The sequence below is a fragment of the Colletes gigas genome, unplaced genomic scaffold (assembly GCF_013123115.1).
Source record: "Colletes gigas isolate AHSC1104 unplaced genomic scaffold, ASM1312311v1 Colletes_gigas_Sc00001, whole genome shotgun sequence".
Classification (NCBI taxonomy): domain Eukaryota; kingdom Metazoa; phylum Arthropoda; class Insecta; order Hymenoptera; family Colletidae; genus Colletes; species Colletes gigas.
Window position 1 is genome coordinate 10,954,082 of NW_025106630.1, and position 25,040 is coordinate 10,979,121.

General features: G+C 46.3%; 1 protein-coding gene across 1 annotated transcript in view; it reads right to left on the bottom strand.

Moving 5' to 3' along the window:
- Positions 1-25,040, bottom strand: part of LOC122396904 (protein O-mannosyl-transferase TMTC2-like) — a 255,212-nt gene that overhangs the window by 108,923 nt on the left and 121,249 nt on the right. The window contains exons 2-5 of the mRNA XM_043395708.1: positions 19,535-19,775; positions 18,032-18,328; positions 10,509-11,397; positions 2,366-2,480 (exon numbers count right to left, since the gene is read on the bottom strand). Coding sequence (XP_043251643.1) covers positions 2,366-2,480; positions 10,509-11,397; positions 18,032-18,328; positions 19,535-19,775 — 1,542 coding nt within the window. The remainder of the gene's footprint in view (positions 1-2,365; positions 2,481-10,508; positions 11,398-18,031; positions 18,329-19,534; positions 19,776-25,040) is intronic.

Below are 25,040 nucleotides of genomic sequence, written 5' to 3' on the forward strand. Positions count from 1 at the left end.
GGGCAATTTCTTCTCCGCACGCCATGGCGCGAACGGTGGCAAAAAGTTCCTTCCGCGAAATGGATCGTAATAACGTTTCTCCTCCCCCCTCTCCCCCTTCAAGCCACGTTCGCGGCGTGAAATTTTATGAAGTTAGAGACTATCTCGCGTGCACTTTATTAATCGCGGCGAGAAAAACGCGGAGAACCCATACGTAAAGCCCGTATCGGCGACTACACGGCCACCGTGAGGAGAATGAATGGCGGTGGAAGCCTGCCCCCGTCGTCCATTCTTTCGGGCTGCTTTGGGTTAGGTCCTTTGTAACGATTCGAACCACCTGCGGGCCATATTTCCAACCTTGCACGACGATCCCTTAACCGGTGGGCTCGTTTGCGAGCGATTGGGCTCAAAGGCGCTGGAAGATTAGATTCTCGCGATAGGGAATGCTGCTTTCGCGTTCGGACTCTGTGTTTTTTCAATTTTAAAACGAGTGTGTTGGATGGTAAAAATGCTAAGAATCAAGCTAAAGTCACATTTCCACTTGTACGTCACAGTTTTGTAAAGATAGATAGAAATAGAGAGTTTGTGCTTCATGCACGCGTTAATCTGGCCGGTCTAAAGTCACATTTCCACTATCAACGATGTCTAAAGGCACTGATAGATGTCTGCGTGAGCAAGTGACCGTACAAAGTAGAGAATTTGTCTCAAGTCTAGCTAAGCTATCTACAGTCACATTCCCACTTATATTTTCACATAGAAACGAAGAAAATGTATATAAAAAAGTGAGGAGCCGAGTCTGAAATATACTTGTGTTCCATAGTGTGTCTTTTAACTAACCAATGGAGAAGAATTTTAACGTCAAGTCTAAGATTTGTATAAGAGAGTCTGAGAAGTGGAAGTGTGGCTTTAGGGTGGATGGGGGCGGGAAGTCGAAACGGAACCAATCGCGACGGACTCGACGCTTCTTCTCTGTTGGAGTAGTAGCCGGTCTCCGCGTAGATAATGGATAACTACGTTGCACCGAGTGTGTGGTACGTAGAGCGGCTTATCGCAAGCTCGCAGAGGGATGCCCAGGGGCGGCTTATCGACTCGCCTGGCTTGACAGGCTTCCGCGTCCTCCTCGAAGCGGCCCGGAGAGGATCGTAGATGATGAGACCCGATCGAAAGTCCTGAGAGACTTTCGGCGGTTCTCGGAGGAACCCCTCTCTCCCACACTGGGCGGCGTTTCTTCGTTAAACCCACCGAAACTTCCCCACGACCGACTATTTACAACCCTTTGGTTCCTCGGTTAACGTTTCATAAATCACCAGACACTTTATACTTCTTGGAAAATACAAATCAAGGCACGGACGCTATTTTTTAAAGCAATCTTATCGTTTTAACTCTTAACTGGACTCTCAATCTCAACCGAATTATTTTACTTGATGTTGATTTTCACCAAAAAGACTCTTCGGAACGCACCGTCGATATTTTAATATTCTTCCCTCGAACGGGAATTAACTCTTTTAATTTAGATCGGTATCGTGGCGTTCATTTATCGAGGAAGATCGCGCGGGAAGTTCATCAATTACCCTTTCGCGCGGAGAACGTCAGAAGCTTATCAGAAAATGAAGCTTCGCGCAAAAAGAGAGTGATCCTCGAGGGCGAGGTGAAATTAATAACGTCGAGACTGTATCGAGGCACGCGTTATTCCTCGAAGATCCTGCGACGACAACTGCTCGCCTAAACCGTACCCGACTTTCCTCCACGGATCGCTTGGCTTCCGGGCGCCCTTTATTCCCTTCGAGCCCGTCGTGCTCGCGTTCCTGGCTGGCCTTTTCGGGATTTCGGACACTGCTTCCATCCAGCAGCTGCTTAAGTCAGGAGCGACTTCATTGCTTGCGAGATTTGCGGAGCGCCGACGCTTTGCTCGCGGATTACGCAAATTCGACAGTCTCGTCTCTGGATTTCCAGGCGAACGTCCACCGTGTGTCAGCTTCCAGAGGAAACGACGAATCTTTTTTCGGGCTGGATGTTACATTTGAATGGAAAAATACGAAAGACTAACAGCGGGGCCATTCGAACACGGGGATTACGATCTTAATTTCCCTCCAAAACAAAATCCTGGTCACTCAATTTCGACAAAGTTAATTCTGGAGAGAATCAGCTGGTTGCGAAACGAAGATTCCAAAGATTTTGTTGTTTATTCGAGGGTTTGAAAAATATTGGGAGGGCGAGTAATCTTTGATTTTTTAAGTTAATCCGATGTTCGAAGAAAAGGGTGCTCGAATTTGGTTCGTCGACCGCCTGATCGTTTGTTTACCCCGTGGAGGATCGACTTTATGTACGTTCGCGGGTGAAAAAAGCATCGCGGCGGCAAAGTGGATTATTGGGACGGCGTACTTACAGATTGTAGTGCATATCCGCCATGTTCGGTCGATAACGAAGCGCCTGGACGTACGCCTCCTCCGCCTCCGCGACCCGTCCCTGGGCGCTCAGGATGCCGCCCAAATTACCATAAGCTGCAACAATCACAACGGGGACACTCGTTAAAAAACGACCAAGAGAACGCGGTAAACAGCGGACTGTCAAAGGGAGGGAAGAATGGAAAGCGTGGCGCCATTACGAAATACCTGTCGATTCGATTCCTTTTCGTGGCGTTGATTTCTAAACTTTCGAGCAAGAATTGTCAAACATTTTACTCCGATAAAACACAGTTGTTCAATTATTGTCGATAGTTTCCTTATTTTGTCATTACGATTCAAGTTTAGAAATCGAAATGGGGAGGAGTACTTAAAAGGGAGGTAAACGGATTTAATAACTGAATACAAGTTTATTCTTAAGAGAGTACATCCGTCCCCCTTCGTAACTGCGACAAGACTGGAATAATAAATTGGATAAATATTCAAAATACTGCGATCTGTTGTTCTAAAATTGTTATGAAATTTCATTTGTCAAAATTCCCCCACCCAGGTAACAATTAAAATTCTATTCAAAACCGTATTTTACGTAGCTTCGATCTTCTGAATACTTCGTGTAATTTTTGTATTAAACAAGTAAATATCGGGTTTACAATTTTTATTCGTTGCATTTGCAAATCTATTCCTCTAACAAGTACCACTGAAATAGTTTCTATTCTTTTCAAACTTAACAAACGTGAAGTCAGTCGAGTCGCCAATTTTCTACCCAATAAAATGGAGAATCCGAGCAATATTCGAGGAGCACCGGATATTTATCGAAACAGAACGACGAGAGTAGTTTATTGCTAGGAAAGTAGTTCGAAGGCACTCCGGGGGAAGTGGACGAACTTGAAAACGAAAAAGAGGACCGCCCTCTCCGAAGTATGATTGAAAAAAACGACGTTTCACGTACACGCCCGAGCTAATACAAGGGACAATATATATCTCCGCGATATATTTTTAAACGCAGCGCGCGCTGCTGCTCGAAAGGCAATAAGACGCGCGCCAGGTACACGCGGAATCCCCTTTCCTTTCTTCCGAAGCTCCCGTTCCCCTCCATCCGCCCCCGCGAATTCACGTCCGTTTCTTTTTCAGTTCTATGTATTTACGAGCAATAAAGCCGTACACAACGCGACCGCTCGCCGTTACACTCCGGATAGCGCAAATATCGCGCCGGAGCGCGCACGGGCAATCGCGAACCCGCTTCCGCTTTATCTTCGGCCAACAATATCGCCAGTAAAACATTTCCCGGGGCACCCTGGCCGCTCGTCCCGATAGCTACTCGAGCAAACAGTAATAAATGAATCCGCAGTCGTAAAATTGCTCCGCGATCACGGCTGGGACGATCCACCTTCGCCGCGAACTCCCTTCGGCCGGTTTAAGATCTCTGGGAACTTCGACCAGGTTGCCAGAGACGTTCATTATTTCTCGAAACTTACGATCAACCAACCGATCGCCAATCATCAAAATTTTAGAGATTATTCACCATTTTTATATTTTAATCATCCAGATCTAACTCCCTTCCGCTGGTTTAAGATCTATAGAACTTCCAACCAATCGCTAATCACAGGAATTTTCGTGTCAGGAGTGAGTTTCAGGAGTAAGTTTGGTGATCAACAATATTTTGCGTCGTTTTAATATTTTAGTAAGTTGTAATAACGAGTCTTTCTGAGATTCGAAAAGCTCGTACCGTGTTTCCCGTTTGGTCCACGGACGATTAACACGGAGATTACTTCAACCCCTTTGTGTTTCAACGTTTCGAGTATCTCGCGTAACTGTTTTTAATATCAGCGTGTCCCGTGTTCCCGGGACGGGAATAATCCCCGACGGTAAATCTCGCCGGCGAAAAGCGAGTAAAAAAAAAAAAAGAATAATTTTAATTAACGACCAAACCTTTTCCTTCGCGGCTCTTGAGAAATTCAGATGTCTCGAGAATTATGAATAGCGTAAAACGCTTATTCAAGATGTCAGGCTACGGCCAGAATTTTTCAAGCTTCTGGAGGATTTTTAATTATACGACGTGATTCTGAACTCTTTTGCCTGTTTTTTTACACGTTTTTTTTTCTGTACGAAACTGAATTACTTGTAAATTCGCGAGAACGGAGAATGGAACGCCTGTCGCCGCGCGTCGCGTCTCGAATCATTCAGGTCCGTTTTTTATTTCGCGCGTTCCGCTTTATTATTGGGCCGTGAATTAAGGCGCGTATTTGGGGCGCGAGTCGCTCGATGAACTCGAGTGTTCCGGTGTTAACGATACCCGGGGGTTTCGCGAAAAGCTTCGAGAAAACGACGAATCGGTGCCTTTTCCAGATTTACCGCGATCAAGCTTAATGGGGGAGCCGTGTTTTCACCGTCCATTAATCATGCATTCAATTCAGCCCCATTCATCCCTTAATTCGTACAATTATAATAAAGATAAGCGAATTCAATGTAACTTTGAAATTACTCTATTTGCTCGACGTTCGTTCCATACTCAATAAACAATATATATTTTTGTTTAAATTAAATTTCGATGGCAATATTTCCTCCATAAATCAGAGAGCCTTACAACGATTTCTTTCTCATCGTGATCTATCGAGCCTCCGAAAGAACAACCATTGTCGATCGAACCCTTTCATTTCCGCGTATCCATTGTTCCATTTATTCGATGATACAAATTTATTTTTGAAAAATATACATAGTAGTTTGATAAAGACCGTAACTGGTTTAAAAAGAAAAATGTCCCACGTTAACACGACGTTTGACAAACACTGTCCTTATCTTTATAAAAATACATGCTCTGATTCAGTTTCTCGCGCGCGACTGTCCATAAATACGACCAATGATGGATGGCGCGTAGCAGGGGTTGCTTTATCTTTATGCTGGCGGGGAACGCGACTCGATCGAAAATAATTAAACATTCGGAAGAGGTGGGGAGGATGGAGAAAAACGCGAAAAGATTGCGATCGTCGTCGTCGATCGTCTCGTTTCGCCGCCCGTCGGATAGTTTAAATTCATAAATAAAAGTCGCGGTCAACCCTCTCGCCACGAAAATTCGATCCCTCCCAGCGACAACTCGACGATAATCCCCGACGGCGGTGCCGGTATGTTAAATCAGCCGCGATAAATCGCCGTGGGGCGTATTTCATCGCCGCGCGATTCCATCGAAAACCGGCCGTCCCCGGTACAGTTTCTCACACGAGAACTACCATAACTTCCGTGAAACGTAACCGGGACGGAGGAAGTTGTTACACTCTTCGTGCACACAAATATACGCGTCGCGAGAGTTAATCCAATATCTGTTCCTTCGTCGCGAATATCGTGCACGCGAATCGAAGCAGCTTCATTCGATTCGAAAACAACGTACAATTCGTGGTTCGAAAGTGCTCGTAAGTCGAACGGAGTTTTGTTAGAAGTGCCCTCGAAGAATTATCGGTAATAATTTACCGCGTTGTATCGATCATTTGTATATCGAGAGTCTTCAAGGTCTGAAAACCACTGTGACCGATTGAAAAAATCGAAATTTTTTTTTTATCAATGCTTGGGGGGTTGAAAAATGACCCCCTAAAATATTAAAGCAAAATTCTTGATTTAAAAGTGTTAAAATATTGATTTTGTTATAGTTTCTTGAGATCTTTCCTTCAAAGTTCCACCATTTTGTAATAAATAATTATTAGCAAAAATCCGTACGTGCAATCGAAGCTACTGTCGTATAGTTTAAGAAAATTTCATGATTTCTTGTTTCTACCAAATTTTTGGAGGCCTCCCACGCTGGTTCTTATTATGTCTATATTAATTAATATTTTCAAGAAATGTACTTTCGAGAATATTCAACGTTCATTAGAAAAAGTTTACTTAAAAGTTTTTACTTAAAAGTTACTCCGAAAAAATTCTTGAAGATTGCTTTTATTTTCAACCATCGCTGGGGTGAAAACCACCCTCAAGGCGGTTTTCAATCGAGATTTCTCTCTTCCCCGGTTCGAGGACGCGTGCCTAATCATCCCCGGTCGCTAGCCAGAGGACGATCGGTGGAAGAATCGCAGCTAACCGTGGTGAATCGCGTTCGAATCAGCCTCGACGACTTATGTACGTGCGGGACCCGAAGCCTCGTCGACGTCACGTCCCACGGAGGGTGACTTTGGGGCGAGTTTAGGGGGAAGAAAAAGCAAAGAGTGGTCGATGGGGAAGGGAATACCGCCACGCAGTTTGCCGAACCGAGATTCGGGACCGGGGGGCTTTTGTTTGCCGGAATAGACTGGCCGAGGCTGGGCTATTTCCAGAGCTCTCCAACTTCCGCGAGTCAAAGGCCGAGTGTTTGCCTTTCTGTAAGACGATGGACCGCCGCGCGGAATATTCCTGATTAAAAATTTCAATTCTACCTCGTAAACAAATTCCCAGTATTTTTCACCATCGTGTCTTGGCCCTAAAAAAATAAAATTTATTTGAACAAGAAGCTTGCAAAGTTTAAAAATAAGGTATCAATTTATCAATCTACATTTTTGAATTCTTCAAGCTATTTTCCAAAGATTATAAAATACACTATCCCCTAGATTTTTTCCCAAATCGACTTCCTTCGTCGACAGCCCAGCAACAATTTAATTTCGAACATTTTTCAGACCCGAATGAGAGAAGTTTGCGTGCCCCCAGCAGGGGGGTGGAATATCTGTCGTATCACTCGAACATCGCGGAACAAAAAATAGAATAAAAAATATTTTATACCCGTACGCGGCTTGGAACGGCAGCAACGCGGTAATACGCAATTCCTGTTGGCGCAATTAAAACGCGCCGCGACGCAGCCAAGCGGGTGGTTTGATGGTGCCGTCGCTCGGAGCACGGGCCAGAAGGGTTGTGCGGATGTAACCGGGCGTTTGCCTCGCGTGACCATCCCTCTTTCTCTCTCTGTCTCTCTCGACCACCCCCGCGGGTGGCTCTTTTCGCGCGAAGATTAAAAGGGAAACAATGCCGGGGGGTAGGCGACAAAGCGAGGCGCATCGCGGCAACAACGAAGGGCTGAACGACCGGTTACAAGGTATATTACGCCGCGAAATGAAGTTACCCCGTGACTCCACGGAAATAAGCAACCGCGATAATGGTTTCTGCTGGAAGCCACCAGGACGAAGATCCCGACGGGTGCATCGGACGTTCCTGGGGGTAATTAGGACGCTCGGGGGACCGTATGAAACGACGGGGGTGGTCTCAGATCGGGCAGATAGCGCGTAAAAACGAAGACGGGTGAACAAAAACCGACAGAGACGGATAAGGGAGGCGATAAAACTTCGAGCGGGGGAGGAAAGTCACCGGGACAACCGATATTTCCATCGTCGATACGTCGAATGGGAATAACGGGAAACAGAGAAGTTTCCCGGGTGTTTTTGGATCAAACGTGCACGGAATATTTAACGGAGAGCTTTGGAATAGAAATAGAAATGTTTGAGAAGAAAATATAGTTTAAAATCCTGGATGAAAATTAATCGAATCTATCTTGATAATGTGCAGGTACCATTTGCTTGTTTCACAGTTACGTGTGTGCACAAGGTGAAGTTGACCGGAAGAGAAGAAACTGAATTGGTAAAAACTGGGGGGCAGAAGAAACGGACAGAAAGGGGCGAGTTGGAAAATATGCAAGAAAGAAGCGGAAAGCGAGGTGAACGATAAGCAAACATTCTGTCGAGCGTGCACGGGGGGTTAGGTTGCTAAATAAAAAGAGAACGAATGCACAGTTTTGTCGACGATATTGTTAACCTTTCAGCGCACGGCGTCGTCGAAACCGAGTTCTGTAATTTTTGTCAATTTCCACGAGCCATGCTATTACTGGGTTTCGTTTATCTTGCTGCAACCTTTCTTTCTGTTTGTCCCGTTTCTATTTCGCCGACTCTGTATTCCTCTCGCGAAAGATATTAATGTTACGGAAGATCGACTAATAATTTCTCAATTTACTGAATGGTTTAGAATGTTTGGAATATGCAAAGCATGTTTTATTTAATGAAAATGGAAAGCAAATTCATTTTGTTGCAACCGGGTGGTTAAATATAACTGGCGGGAGTTAAATAAATGAATATCCGGAATACTAGAGCTGGTATTGACCGCTAATCTATTATAACTGTACCAGTATGTTTACGGCAGAAGTGGCTTAGTCCGCAGAGAGTGTACTGGTACGCTTATGGTCGTCTAGGGGTTAAGGACAAGCGGCTGGGTTTAAGCTACGGCCAATGGGAACATGCCATTTTGGCAACTCTATTACTTGCATACGGTCGGGAAGTATCGACTAACTTTCTTTGGGGAAATAAATACTGTTCGCGATACTGCTCTTCTCGCCTGGACTATCAAGTTTTTAAAAACATTAGCGGCAATTGATGCATCCGTGAATCTGTACTCGCTATGGACATCACTTACGTACGTGTCGCACGGTAATTTTGATAAAATTTATGCAGATTATACTCCTTAAAAATATATTTAGCCTCTATTTTTTTTTTATCAACGATCGTCCTTATCTGGTGGGTGAAATCAGCCCTGCGAACTTCGGAGTGAAAAATACGTTTCGCTCGGTATCTCGGGAATTATGCAGAAATCTCTTGGAAACGAGAACAATATTTTTGCAAATTAAATCTAGCACATAATTAAATTTCGATGGCAATATTTCCCCCATAGATCAGGAGGCCTCCAAACGATTTCTCACTTATACCTATTTTCATAGATCACTGATATCTATTTTTCTACCGTGTTCCCGCTACTTTCCAGTGGCAATTAAAATATATTAACCGCTAAATAACCTGGTTCGCGACGAGCGGACGCGTCAAAGTGACGGAAACGAGAGGCGAGACCGGATCGAAGAGAACAATTGGAACGCTCGCAATTCTGTCGAAGCGGAGGTTGACCTCCTTACCGGACGGCGCAATTGGAGGACGGATAACGATCAAAATTATAACGTGGGGGACACGGGAAAAGGCGAACGACGAACGACGAACGACGAGCGACGCAAAGAGTGTAACGACTGGGAAGGTAGCGAGCGTATGGACGTGTTTAACGGAGATAGATAAAAAGTGGGACGAAGACGGATAAGAGGGACGATAAAATGGTCGTGCCAGGGGACGAAGCGGTCGCGGGGGTGAAAGGAAGGGCGCAACACCACCCGCGTCCCCCTATCGCATGTCGCGTATCCACCTTTTCCCGGCAATTTTATATACACGGTAGGCGGATCGCCCGGCTAGCTGGAAGTTCGAGATGAGAGGCTGGATAGCGAGGGGCCAGGCCGCTGGCAGAACGAGCTGTCGTATAACGAGAGAAAACTGCCGGCGATATCCGACCACCCCCGCGGATTTTGCTTCTAACATCGCGGCCGTATCTGTTCTCGGTCGCGGCGTTTGTCATTAGCACGCGACGCTTCGTTATCCGTTATCTTTTTAATTTCTCCGGTAAGGGGGACTGAAACGTCAGCGGGGGCACGATAGCCTTAATTTCAATTACTAGCGTATTTTTTCCATCGCGCAATTGGAAGGAATTCTGGTCTGCGGGTCGATTCTCACCCGTATTCTCCGTCATCGAACGATCAATAAAAAAAAGAGGGTTGCGATTGTAGAAAGATAAGCAGCGGATGTTAAGAATCGTCGACCGAATAACGACGACGCTAACGAGGAAAAACTTGAAATACTTCTTATTTATGAAGAGCGCACGCGTAACGCTGCGATGGCAGAGCATCCGGCTACCCTCGACTTTTCTATATGGGGCAATTTAAAAGACAGAGTACGGTAGGATGCACCGACAATGACGGAAAATATGCAACGGCGAACCGTGGATGCACGCGGAGCATTGAATAAGAATACCGACATGATCGAACGGGCGTATGGATTCGCTCATTCGTCGTCCACGCAAATACGGAGAAACGGACGACCGTTGCTGTACGCGATGCACGAGCATGATCTGTATGTAACGTCGGAGTTATGGCGTGTTATTTAGCTCGTACAAATTTTTATTACGCTCCTCGAACGAGAGCGAGAGAATATATTGATCCGTCAACTAGAAACGAATGTTTCATTTTCCATTTTCCTACCGCATTTAAATATAAAATTCCATGCCCCAGGTACTCGTGGACCGAAATAAAGAATCGAAACTCACCCTTGGGCGGGTTAACGTTGAGGGCGGACCTGTAGAGGCTCTCCTCGTCGAACCAGTCCTTGTTTCTGAGTAGAGTCTTGGCGGACATGAGGCAGACGAGGACGGCGGTGGCCAGCAACACCGACCTGCCTCGCCTCCTGGACCCGCTCCTCCTGGCCACTCGATAGCATCCAGATATGGCTGCCCCGACGATCAGACAGGCGCCAACGCTGGGCAGGTAGAGGATCCTCTCGGCTATGACGAAGCCAACGTAGAAGAAGAGGTTGCTGGCGGGCAGGAAAGGAAGCACGAGGAAGCCGAGGGACGTGACGACGCCCGTGGCGGCTGCTTGTCTGCTCGCGAACCCGTTGCTCGAGGTCATCGAGAACACCAGGCCCGTCCTCTTGGCGCAATGACAGTCGCCAAAAGGGCCGTTGTTGTTGTTCGCTGCTCGACAACCGTCCGTGTGACAACCACCGGCGCGTCTTCCGGCGCAGACCGGACACCTGGACGCGTATCGAGGATGGTACGTTTGCACCAGGCCCAACGACGACTCCTTGGTGGATCGTCGAAGCGTCCTGACCGCCCACACCGAGGCGCCGATCAACGCCGCGTAAAGGCAAGCCGACTCGAGGTTCCTGGAGTCGAGGATGCTCGTTATTCGCGGCACAGCGTCCATCGACCAGTCGAAGCTCAACGTGCTGGGGCAGAGCAGCATCCTGACGCTGGCCGCGGGCAGGTAGAGGAACGTCAGACTACGCGTCAGGCGCGAGGGGTGTCTGGCGGTCGGGTTGTCCGCGCTGGCGAACTCTGGCCTCGTTCCGGCGATCTTCAGCCTGCCCAGAACCAGCAGGGCCAGGCTCCCGGAGAGGATGCCGAGGCTACGGGCCCGGGTCAACCCGCAATTCACCTGGAAACAGAGCAAAAGAATGGTTAGAGGGGATAGTTGGACCTGGAAGTCTGAGAAAACATTGACGACTTGCACTTTCTGATGAAAAGTTTGGCTCCATTGAGCGAGTCTATGTACTGAGCGACCATTCTAGTGTGTCGCAAGTGAAGATGAGCGCTAGTAAACTTCTCACAGATGCACAGTATAATCTACTATCCATTAACAGAGTTCTGACAATTACCAGAATGATAATCAAATTAGAAAAGCAGATATATCCACGCTGAGAGTACAGTTCTTGGAACCACCCGGAGGCCCCATGCTATCATTTCAATGTTTTATTATTCGTGCACCAGAGACTGACTCCCTCAACTTTATAGAATGCATCGAAGCATCCTATTACCTCGCGTACAGCGAAGCATTTGTTCGAGCAACATCGATACCTTAGCTTTTAGTGTTTTCATTTGGGAGCTCCGAATGCGTTTCGAAAGGAGTGGGAGTGCGTGGCGTCGTAAACGCCCGATTATGGTCTTGCGATAAAAAGGAACTGTCATACGACCAGAACGGAGCATTTGTAAAAATAAAAATTGACAAGCTTATTACACTTTAAACGTCACTGTTATTTACTCGAAGACTACCATCCCTCTGAATTACAATATTTAAAAGTGTTTCGGTAATATTTTCACGTATTCTAAATACGTTGGTGTAAAAGAACCGTGGTTTCCGGGTTGCTTTTGCCCGATTCTGATAACGGGGTATATTTTTATCCACGGTGGAAATAATATCCTCGCGGATGTAGCTCGCGCACGGCGAGATATTCATACGCTTCTAATGAAAGGACAGATACGAAATCTCCGAGACGAGGACATTAATTGAAGCTCCGTCCGGCCGCGACATTGGCGTCGTTTCGCTCTTAATTAAGTGGAATCTTAATAATAATTACATATGCTTGAATCGAGAGCGGACCGTCCGGGGTCGCTCGTTTCGAGGGTAATTTAAACGAAACGTCTCGCGTCCGAGGGTACTTGGCCCAAACTAATTTCACCGAGCAGCGCAAACACCGCTGGCCCAAAGGAGCACCGCGTCGTTTCGCGTCGAAAAGATTCATTTACGGAAGATAGCCTCTGGACGGTTTTTAGGCAACCCGTCGAGGCGAGCTGCGCGTGCCTTTATTCCCTCGAAAATGTAATTCGAAGCAGCGTCGGGGGGGAAAAAGTACAGTCGAAAGAATATCGGTGTCGGTTCGAGGCGCGTTGTTGTTTTGCCTATTCGACGCGACCAGCGTTTCCCCGCGAGCGAAACAGGATTGGAGAACGACCGGGGGTGGATACGAATATACGACGGCCTCGTTTTGGACGCTCGCAATGATCGTCGGGACGCGTTCGACGGGAGGCGGACGAATCGGGGATAAAAGTATACCAAACGATGCCTGGAAAAACGAGTCGAACTCGTCAACGCGACGGGAATAAAAAAAAAGAGCTCGCTAAAACCGGGCGATTTTTTATACGCGAAACGAACGCGACGCCCCGGCGTGCCTATTATTTTCGGTGTTGATGAAAATTCTTTTATCGCTCACGCCGCGACCCAGAATGTTCTTCGCGGAGTGTTTGTCTTTTGCCTTTGTACGTATCCGGGGCAACCTACGTTCCTTTGTGCACGGTGCCAGTCCTTTTTGCATATCATTTACCATGCATTCGGGCGATATTAACGGACTGCAACATCGCGCTGTTCCCGCGGCGCTTTCGAGCTGATGCTGCATCCGTGATCCGTCGCAACGGAGGACCAAAATATCGCTGCCCTTTCCTTTTTCAAGCGCCGAATTTTTTAGGAACAAAATAATGGAGACTTTAAACCTGCGCCAGCCAACTTCTCGCGGTAAAATGGTAAAACGAGAAGCGATATTTGACAATTTTTTTAAAACCTCCTTAAAGAATGCAAAATTGCTCTGAACACAAAAAAATAATCGCATAGTACTATTATGAACAAAAAATTTTATTCTAAATCAAAGGATAAGAATGCTAGAATGCACGCCGATCAACGCCTTCGAATAACATTAATTATTTCATCAAAACTCGATAAAACGTAACGAAAAAAATACATTTACATCTCAAAATGTTAAAGAATATACGTGGGAAGTGGCGAGAAGATTCATCGAACCCTTACGCTATAAAAAAATTGTGAAATATCACTTGTCGTATGAAAAGTTTCTAGGGATCGAGGTAAAGGTTTGGACGGGTGTATCCGTCTCGGGAAACGGGGGAAAAATGGCGGTAGAAACGCACAGGGAATATAATTACAGTTGGTTATCGGCGTGTCGCGAGGAAAGCGCTCGCGGGCACGCTTAATCGACGCGACGCACTCGAAAGTCCCGGGCAAACGAGAAGCAACGTCGAAAGCTTTTAAAGCGAGCCGACGGGGACATTTTAATGTTAAATTGCGAGCCAGCGGAAGAAGTCGCGGCGATAATTGCGCGCTCGCGGAATTCTGCGGTCTTTGTTGGCCGCGATGACTATAACATCGCGATAGATTCGTTTTGTTATAAACGTTTTAATCGCCCGCGAGATTGAACGAAACTTTCCGACCGCATGGAGGTCGCCGAACCCGCGGAACACTTTCTTCTCCGATCGATTGTTAATTACTTGGAAAGCAAACCGCCGAAGTTTGGCTTATTCAAAATGTCGTTACGAACGAGGAGAAATTAGATGACGCCGAAAAAATTAATAATATCCTGGCGTGCAAACGTCGAGCAAGATGTCACTGACTGGAACTCGTTCCCAGCGAAATGATTGATTTCGTTCCGGGTCGGTGTAATTTCTTTTTAATCGTGCTTCGTCTTGACTCCGAAAAGCGAGTTCCGATCGTAACTGGCACAGTTTAACTCTTAACTACTCGCACGACTTTGCAGCAGTCGCTTTCAGTGGCGAACGGAAGTTTAAAGCGACTGACTCTATGATGGATCGTCGTACAATGTAATAGTCTGTGTTTGTAAGCGACCAACAAAATAAATTCTTCCAATATTCTGGATAAATTTTCTTAATACCTACTCCCTTTGCAAATCGTTTTCTACAAAGCCTTCGATACAAATTTTGTACAAGTGTTCGAGGGGGTTAAAAAATACATTTCCCTCTGTCTCGCGACGCGTTTTCTCGCCCAGGGGAGCAAAAGAACCGAAAGGTTCCGTAGCCAGCGACGTTTCCGCTCTTGGCCGGGCAAGAAGCTCGCGAAGGAAACCGTTTTCCTCGATTCTCTGGGACACGGGCGAAGGTACAATAATAAGAGGAGAAAATATAGGGGGAACTGAGAAAAAGGAAAAAGGGGAAGCGGGGTGGACGACTGGCGAGGACAGGAACGAAGGAGCCAGGAAGATCGAGTTCCCGCGCTACACTCAGAGGGGTGTCGGGATACGCGAACGACCCTTGGCACCCCTCCAACCCTCCGAGGGTGGCTGGGTTGGCTGGCTGGTTCGCGACATGCATCACGCCAAGCGTCTGATGCATCCAGCGCATCCGGATGCAATGTGCTCGAAAGGCGAACGCCTGAAGGTTCAGCCAAAGGGTCTAGGTGTGTCTGGAGGTGGTTCGTAGGTGGTTAAAGCCGGCTCGAGCTAGTTGAACGCGGCTGGAGATGGCTCACCGTGCATCAGCCTGCTGTCTCCGGCAGGATCGCTGGCTGGCTTCAGTTTGCACATGGTGCAGCGCAGTTGCGTTATCGGTTACACGCCTATCTACCGCCCCTACATCCCCTCTACACGGTGGCCCGGAATACGCAACCCTTCCACGCCTTACCAGAAACGACATTTCAACCCCCTAATATTCCTCCTTTCTCTCGATTCGAATGTAGAAATCTCACTAAAGGGTAACTTCAGTGAACAAATATTCTCAAGCTCAATTTCTGAATTAACCCCTTCGTGTGGCAGGATTGATGCTAAACTTTGTAACAGAGATTATAAGAATAAAAGTGACCAACCCTTATAGCATACTGATAGGAACTAAAACTCAGAGTTTTCATTGCGAGTCAGACTCGTTAAAGTCCGGGAAGGGGTTAAGAGGGTGCAGTCATTAAACGTTCATCGAGTTTAATATTTATTTTCTCGATTGTACCAATGGATGACCCACGCAGTTAGGTGTTTTCGGCCATCCTGTGCAGATGGGAGCGCACGTGCGGCACGCATTATCGCTTCAAGACACATTACACGGCAGCAATGAATTCGCCCCGCGCGCTGCTTGCTTATAATTACCCGAGATCCTTGGGCACGTTTATGGATAATCGTATCTCGTCACCTAATTGCGTCCCGTTATCAATTCGTTGCCGCTGGAATAATCACCCGCCCGACCTCGCCCGTTCGCCTACTTTCGCTCGTCAGGGGTAATTTGATCGCGTCGTTCTACTAGACCAGTCCATTTTCAGTTGTTAATATTCGTAATGGCAGTCGGAAGCGCGGACCGTTGCAATCCGCCGTAATGCAACTCTCCAAACGTTAATTTACGTTAATGTGTCCGGGGCACGTGAGAACCGGCCTGGTTCGACGAACTTCCTGACGAACAGCGCGAGTGTGGAAGTTCGAGCCACGTTCGACGTTGGGAAAATGTCTTTCGACATTTGAAAGCTCCTTTAAAGAAAATAGAAGACGATAGCACCAGTGATTCAATATATTTTAAACGAAGCATTCGCTCTAAATGTCAACCAACTCTGGCGTTTCCACTTTATTATTGCAAATCAATCGAAAGGTCTAAATAAAGCATCGTATATTAACGCCAGATTCGCCGAACCTGTCAATTTGATATTTCACGTTGAAACCCACGGAAATATAAATATTGATTTTTAGCGATTCGCGTTGAACCGTGCCGATACAATGACCCGAATATACATATTAATTTTAAAAAACTGCGCTTCCACTTGATTTCGCGCGCGCGGGACAAAGAGGGTTGCTTTTGTCCCTGTCGTCGGAAACGCGCTGGAAACGCGAAATTTCGCCGCTCGCCCGGGGAAAATTCACGGTCCTTAAAATTTGATAGGCCGCGAACCGATCCATAAATTCTGCGGAGCAGTTAAAGCGTACATTCGACGGAGTCGTAAGGCGAGCGGAATTGAGTTGTAAAATGTAAATTCCGTGCGACCGTCGACTGGAGATGCGGTCCGTAAATCCGGAAGTGCGTTCCGCGGTCCAAGGGCTCCGCGGAGATACAGGATCGCGCACAGCACGTTATTCGATCTGCTTTCGCGCGTTTTCGCAAACGTAACGCGTCCCTTCCGCAACTTACGGACCATTCTTTCATTGAACATTGCATTTAATTCGTCTTTTTAAGGTTTGCTCGAGCACGGTGCAATATTTTATATTTTAAAACTGCTATTGTTCCCTCGGTCAAGATGTTACTATTCCACAGCGTAAACATTCGCGACGCACCCTTTGTTTTTATACGAAACCATGGAGTGCACTCGCGGTGCCGGTGGAAATTTTCGAAAAACGTAAGGGCCATTTCTATTCATACGTTCGGTCGCGTTGCGAGCCCTCGACCGGATGGACGGTTACACCGTCAACGCTCGAAAACGTTTTCAAAACAGTTGAATTGCACGGGAAGTCTAGAGACACGGTGGATCCGAACGACGATAAATCAGGAGACGCGGCGGGCAATGTGAAAACTTGCTTATCCTTTATCGACCATTCCTCTTCCTTTTCCCTCGACTTTTCTCACTTTCATTGCCCTTACCCGCGACTCTCCTCGTCCCATAATTCTTGCAATTTTCGACATCCAATCCTGTCCTGACCACTCCCAATATTTTCCTACAAACCCCGTCGAACTCTACGACTTGGAAACACCAGAGATCTATCGACTCGACCCAGAATAAAACTACCCCGGTAAACGCAACAGAATTATTTAGTTCACGACGTACATACATCGATCATTAAATCAGTTAATATCAACTTGGTTTGTCTTGGAGTCTGACAAGAAAATTCTCCCTTCCAACAACCCCTCGATGAAGAACGGAAATAACGTTCGCTGCGTCTAAGTGCGGGCGCGATGCAGTCGAGACGTAAAACGCGATAAAAAGCGGTTTCTGCAACAGACTGTTCCAAGAGAAGCACGTGATGTTGTACGGGGCCAAGAGAGTTAAAGCAGACTATCCCACAAATTTCTCAATGCGGGCATACCTTGCTTTAAGGCGCTTTGCTTTCGTGCACTTTGCTGATGCGCCGCTTTTCAATTATATTCGTATTTATTATTTACGACGCTTAAGTTGCTCTTACGGGGGGCTGCTCGGACGATAAAGCTATCGCGTGCAGCCTTCCTATCGTTCTTAATCCTGCTAAAAGTTTCATTCGACATTATATCTCACGATTAGGCCTCCTTGCATTCGGTCTACTTAAATGACCTAGCGACCGAATTGCCACTTGGCTTCACTATGATCAAATAATCACTAATGCAATTTCGAAACACACTGTGTTCTGGTCTTTAATTATAGACGGTAGATTTTATTTATAGTTGTAATATAGAAAATAAATGGGTATCATTGTTAAGCCTAATGAGTAGACTGCGGACGTTTTACACGAAACACTCGAAGCAAGGTACGAATTATTATATTTGGGGGTTGAGACAACCCTCTACGAAGCTCATAGTGTGCTAACGAGTATCGACCATTTAAATTTTTTAATACTGACCTTTCGGTTGGACTCGCCGCGGCAGAGTTCCCAGAGAAGACAGAGTGCCAGGGAGGATATTCCGGTTTCTTTGGCGAGGGTGGCCAAAGTGGAGGAGGCGAGGGCCAGGAATAGGGGCAACGGCGACCTGGCCTGGTCGCAGTGGGTGCAATACGCCAGGAAGGCCGACAAGGTCAGCAGGCAGGCGAGAAGGTCGGCGCGACCGACTATGCCGGCCACAGCCTCGCTGTGAATCGGGTGGGCCGCAAAAAGGAACCCGGTGATCGCGTGCCCGAGGTTGTTTCTTCTTGGCAGGACCTGAAACGCGAGAAATACAAGGTGAACAGGCGGGACAATAGGCCAGGATCGTGTTGTATCTCGGTCATTGTCCAGCGGGAGAAAAACGGTGGCGTGCTTCGCGATCGACAACGACTAGCTTGACCCCCCCCCACGAGAAAACAAAACGACGTAAATTTCTATTTATTATAAATGCACGGGGCTCGCGAAGCTTTACGATTGGGCGCTGAAGACAACTTCGAGAAACTCGGTCGAAAGGAGAACGCGATTGTGGGTGTTGAACTAATTAAAAAAAAAGAATAATGGTTGAAAGTTGGAACACTCTGTTTTACGGGAACGAGTGTTTATTCGCTGGGGAGATTTGATAGCGGGGAAAATCACGTTCGAGTTGCGAGTGGTTTCTTCGGTAGTGGCTAATTACTTGGAGGGACTTTCTTGGACGATAGCTCGTAGAAATTTTATTATTTTCAGGTGAAAAAAATACTGTGCACGCTCGAAACGTCGGCAAATATATAAACGATCTGAGATTTTCTTTTTAAAAAATTACAAGGAGGTGAAAAGATTGTGTATCTGGACCCACCCCCTTAAGAACCGAAAAATGTCGGACTTGGACTTATTGTCTAAATGATTTTGCCAATTGCCTGCGTTTCCAAGGGTTCCAAATAAATAATTTTATAATTGTATACTGGAGATTTCCAACGATTTCTATATTCCATAAACCCAGAGATAGAGGCGTGGCCGTTATTCGGGGTGAGATTAAACGCGAAACAGGCGAAAGCTCGAAAGGAACCGAAGCTCTTGAAACGGAACACCGGATTTCCGACGGTAATCCTTGTTTCCATTACGATAGCCGCGGCGCTCGCGTCCGTCAGGGTTGACGGTCGCGTCGCGCCAGTTATTAACGCAATATTCGCGAATTAAATGGACCGGTGAAATTTTATTTCCAACGGCGGCCCCGTAACTTCTGGCATTATCAACGAACGGCATGACGTACGCTCTACAGGTGTCACTATTATCGCGTTTTCTGCCGCTCTGACGTAAAATCTGGCCCGACGGACGGGAGCGACGGCGTTAATCGAAAAGCAGATGAACGCGAGTTTCTAGCCAGCGTCCGCGGCCAGCGGCGCCGCCACGGTGAAATTAACTTCTTGTTTGAATAACCGATAAATTTAAATGCCACGGCCCCGTTTAATTAACGTTATTATCTCCGCGAGCGTTGTAATTTACCTTTCTGGCGACCCTGACCACGAGAACGGTGCAAGCCACGTGGAGCGCTACGTTGACCAAATGGTAGCCCCACGGCTCCAGACCGCCCAGAAGATGATTCAGACGGAACGTCGCGACGCAGAGCGGCCTGTAGCTGCCGTGGGAGCCGCGATCGTTCACGGGCGTACCCCAGAAGTCGTTCTCCAGCAGACGGTGCCACGGGGTGCTCGACAGCAGGTCCGGATTCGTCAGGATGGCTCTTCTGCAACGAGAACGAACGAAAAAATCACGTTAGAATCCGACCGCTCGAATCCACGATCGTGCGGTAATTTGCAAAATATTCTCGCGATAATTAGCGTTGAAAATAATGTCGGTTCGCTTCCACTATGGCAAACGACAGGCACGGCAGCTGACGAGAGACAGAATTATATAACACAATGGGAATCGGCGACAATGGGAATTATTACGAATTAATTACAGCATGAAATAACAATGGGTCACTTCAAGAAACATTGTTAAAAGCACAATCGGTTAATTGATGCGACAACGTTCAGATATGAACGGACGCTCGGGCGGAGATAAAGAAAGAGATAATGAACGAACGAAAACAATGTTCTGCGGTTGACGCGTCGTTTTTTCTACTGTTTGTTCCGGTGGACAACGCGCGGAAAAAGTAAACGCGGACTGCGGAATCGTTCCACCGTTTGGATTACCAAAGGGACGTTAACTTTATTTTATATTTAGCTCTTTGTAATCTCGCGAGAAGTTCCCCCGATTCAGCGAAATATTAGTGTAAAAATATCAACCCTGATATTCTTATAAATTCTTTTGAGATTGACAAAAGAGAAAAATTAATTCCCATTAACCCTAAAGAAAACTCTCAATTTTCAGTAGAAATCTCTATGCTCAAGTCTAGCAATACGTGAATATTATCATCCTTTCTTTATTTTCGAGTTTCTAAACATTGCACATCACCTATCCAGGGCTTAGTCTCTACCCTAATCCAGTACCCTTCAGACTCTTAAAAGTTTTCCACGAAACTTTCGGTGCCCGAGCGAGGAAAGTTTATCGTGTCAAAGGTCGTAGACCGCGACCAGAACAAACGTTTGTGTTACTTTCGCTGGATCGTTCGGTGTTCGAGGACACACACGGTCGTCCAACGGGGACCGATGCATAGCTGATATCGGCCAATTAACCACCATTGCACTTACGCACACAACGACACCCGTCGAAAGGAAAATACTCTTTACCTTCGGGATCGTCGATGGCGCGTCCATCAGAATCGTGCACGTGGACGAGCCAGTGGGAAAAGAACCTAATTTAATTTCCTTCCGCGCAACAAGCCCCGGCGATTCTCGCGTAACGATTTAACGACTACTCTAGCACGCGAGTGCACTCCTCTTGGTCCACAGAGCGACGTAACAGGGCGTTATTCGCTCTCCCGCGGTTTTTAAATCCATTTTTACTTCGCGGCCCATAATTCATACCTATTTGCATTGTACTTTCGCGATGTGCTTCGCGGGTGCTTCCACGGCCCACCCCCCCCCTCTCCCGTCGCCCGGCGTCCGTGCAATTAGCAGCCGCGTTTGAATTAATAACGACGACTCGAAGAGTGTTCCTGGCGTCGCGGGTCGCGACCTCTTTTCACTCCTCTTCGCCCCTCTATCGTTCACCGACTCTGCTAAGTATCCAGGCGTTACGGTATAATGACCCATCTTGGCGAGAACGCGTCCACACTCCATCGCCCGCGAGATTTATGTCGCCCACCGGTGCCCCCAAGGTCACTCGCGATTCTCTATCCATAGGTTGCGGAGACCCGCGTCTCCCTGAAATTGATTATGAGAGTCGGGTGTCTGGTAACCCGACGGGCATGATAAATTAAGCTAAGTCGCTTAAAGGTGGGTGCGGTTTGTTCAGCCCCTGTTACGGGGAACGAGAACATCACCCTCGACTTCGAGCGACTTAGACGGCTCTCGATAGACATCGAAAGACGATATTTAATGGGCCACACCAGTTTTGCTAACATTCTACTCGTTATAGTTTTTATTAGATGCTCGTTCACGCTTCATTTCGATGTTATAGAACTCGTGGGAGTTTTTTTTCCTATTATTAACGCATTCACTGTCGAATCAAAGCTGTACGATATTCTGCAAGAATAAAATTTCGATTCTAGAATACTGCAAACTACGTAAATCCTATCCAGATTTATTTCTATTCGAATTTTTGGCTTTACTTATTTTATTTTTTAAAGAGGGTTAGATTAAATCACTTTATGGGGTTAAGGAACAACTTTTCGAATATTCTTAGAATTTCTACTTATTCTTCACTAAAATACGCGTTGTTTGCCTCTGGAAACATTGAGATCCTCCAATCCGTTCAGAAGTTATGGTACTCCAAAGATACGCATGAAATTTCAGGGAAACATATCAACGGAATGGTCAGACATTGTATTTAAGGAATTCTTTTCTCGAAACTGAGCAGGATTTCGTGGGTATGTCTATTCACCAAAAATCATTGTAATAGCCGCCCGCAACTAAAGATAATTTTCCCAGAGCGATTTGAAACTTTTTAATTTAGTCGAAAAATTTCACACGTTCTCGAATTTTTTTCTCGAAACTGAGCAGGATTTCGGGGGTATGTCTATTCACCAAAAATGATTGTAATTGACCCTTACAACTAAGAGTAATTTTTTCAGAACGATTAAAAATTTTTTAATTACGTCGTAAAATTTCACACATTCTCGAATTTTTTTCTGGAAAGTGAGTAGGATTTCGGGGGTATGTCTATTCACCAAAAATGATTGTAATTGACCCTTGCAATTAAAAATAATTTTTCTAGAACGATTTGAAATTTTTTAATTTTGTCGAAATATTTCGGACCTTCTCGAATTTTTTTCTGGAAAGTGAGTAGGATTTCGAGGGTATGCCTATTTACCAAAAATGATTGTAATTGCCCCCTGTAACTATGAATAATTTTTTTAGAACGATTTAAAATTTTTTAATTTCGTCAAAAATATCTCCACCTACCCCCTGTCGATTTTCCTTAAAAATTCGTTTATGATTTTTGACAAATAAGTTTGAAGCTGCACGGAGATGTTCTTTAATACTTTTTTGCAGACATCTATTGGCTGTACTTTAGAAATAAAGTTGAATGAAATACATTGACTATTGTGGGCTGGCGTGTCATTTTCACAGCGTTGTCTGTCGAAGCAGCGCGCCCGCAGCATTTTAATCGACAATCGATAGATATTCACAGCCGACGACGGGAACGCGATGTTTCGGTACGTCTCGAGACTCCGATACTGCGGACGACGCATCTGGGCTGCCGAGGGAAATGGAACCGAGGCTCGATGAACGCCGGGCCAATAATTTCGCATTCCACGCGCCTCCAATAAGCCGCAACCGCCATTCGCGTCGCGTTTTCTACGTGAACCGAGCGCGGCAACAACCGGCGCCTGGATTCTTCTTGCAAGGGATGTTTTCGATCGAGGGATTCATCCATTACCGACAGGAAAATCAAACGGAGGAGCTCCCTTAGTATCGAACATCTATTCGACTACAATTTTTCCCTCGCAAAATTTCGAGTTCCTTTCGAGTGCTCTCGATTTACCAAATGGCCCCGACGTAGGACTGTAACAGACTTCCATGGAACCAATTCATGAAAATAAGATTTAAGATGACCCTCTGGTGTGTTTCCCGAGCTCGGAAAACTATGCGAGATCGCCCCGCGAGCCAAAAACGATCTTCGTTATCGGTTTACCGCCGATTGCCCTTCCGATAATCGATTTCACCCGCATGGAAAATGGCACCGTCCGCGTGCAAATGAATAACGGGCAATGCTCCTTCGAACCGTTGATTTTTTCCCTCGGTCTTATTAAGTCGCAGCGACCGCGGTTCGCGAAGCATGGATAATAAAAAACTTGTAAAATCGCGGGCGAGAGGCGCGGCGCGCTGGCTAACAATTAATCTCCATTCATGCCGATTGCAGCATTCTAGAGTTTTTCGTGCTTCGCCGCGGCCGCGCCTCGTTTGCCCGGTATTTCTCCAGAAAAGATAAGTAGAAAAGTCCGGCCCGGGGATGTCCAGCTGCTTTTTATCGGACGCGGTGATTCGATTTGCTCGTCGAGATTATATCACTCGTTGCCAACGAACACACTTTAGAACCCTCCCCGCGGATACAGAACTTTTCCACGAATCTCCGGATAATTGCTTAAACTGCAGAGTTTTTCTTGGTTATCGAATTAAAAAACACAACTTCGATTCTTCTCTCCGCGAACTACGTTTGTAGAGTTCGCGAAACTGTATTTAAGTTGTGATTCAATTTTATGTTCTTTTTTAAGAACCTCTTCGCATACTTCGACCTGTAGTTCCTTACATATAGCACCTTTTGTAATGAAGGGTTTACAATAATAATTTCAGAATGATACTCTCGAAGAGGTCGTCGTTAGATGATTCATAGCCTGAATTTTAACGTTTCCAAATTTTTATTTCCCCCAATGGACGGATGTTTCGAGATCCACAAAATTGCACTAGCAACAGTGCTCGAAGTTAAGAAGTTTTCATAAGCCGCGCGGGGGTTGAAGTTCAGAGGGGGTCGAAACGCCCCACTTTCGCCATTTTAATCGCGCACTCGAACCAGTCGAAGCATCCTCGCAACTCCGTCGCCTCGTTCGGGGTAGTTCTTGTCCCCGACGAGACGTGGAACGCTGGGAATCAAAGCACGATTTCGCAAATTTCCAGAAACGCAAGGGCTCCGGTTAAGCTTTTACTTATAAATTCTGATACGCCATCCGTTGTTACGAGTTCTTCGACGGGGGGGGAGGGTGTCGCGAGCGAGATTTACAATCCCGCGGAATTCATTAGAACGACGACACCCGGGTACCGGAACACAATCCTCTTTGGCATCGCTCGAGTTCCGGTTCCCTCGATTTCCAGAGCCACCGAGGCTCGACACATTTGTACGGAGCGAGCAGATGGCGCGTGAACTTTCCCACTCGGCGTGTTTGTTTCGTTTCCCCGTGTCTCTCCGGGCGACGCGTGCAAGCGCGGAAATTTCTCGCGAAAAATACCACCCGCGCGTTTCGATTGTCCGCCATTATACATTCTATTAATATCGATCGATTATTAACGCCGGAGAAAAATAAACTGTCTCTCCCCTTCGATCAGAGACCCGTTCGATATCTCGTTCCATAAAGTTTCGACTAGGCTGCGCCCAAAATATAGCCGAACTTTCCGCCCCTACGAACGAAGAGTATTACAGTTTCGAAGCGGCGAAAGAACGATACGAGATCTCAACTTCGAATTCGAAATAGTGTTTTACCCTTTGCTCGAGACAATGTCAAGGTTGATTTTTTACAGAGTGCAAAAATATTTGTTGAATAGATAAAAATGGCTCGCTTTGTGAACTCCTTCGAGAGATCTTTTAGAAAATCAAATCTAATATATCTAATGTGTTTTTGTTATTGCTTGATCAGTCCATCACAATTGAGCTCTACGCAACAAAAAATTGCACGTTTCGATTCCAAAAT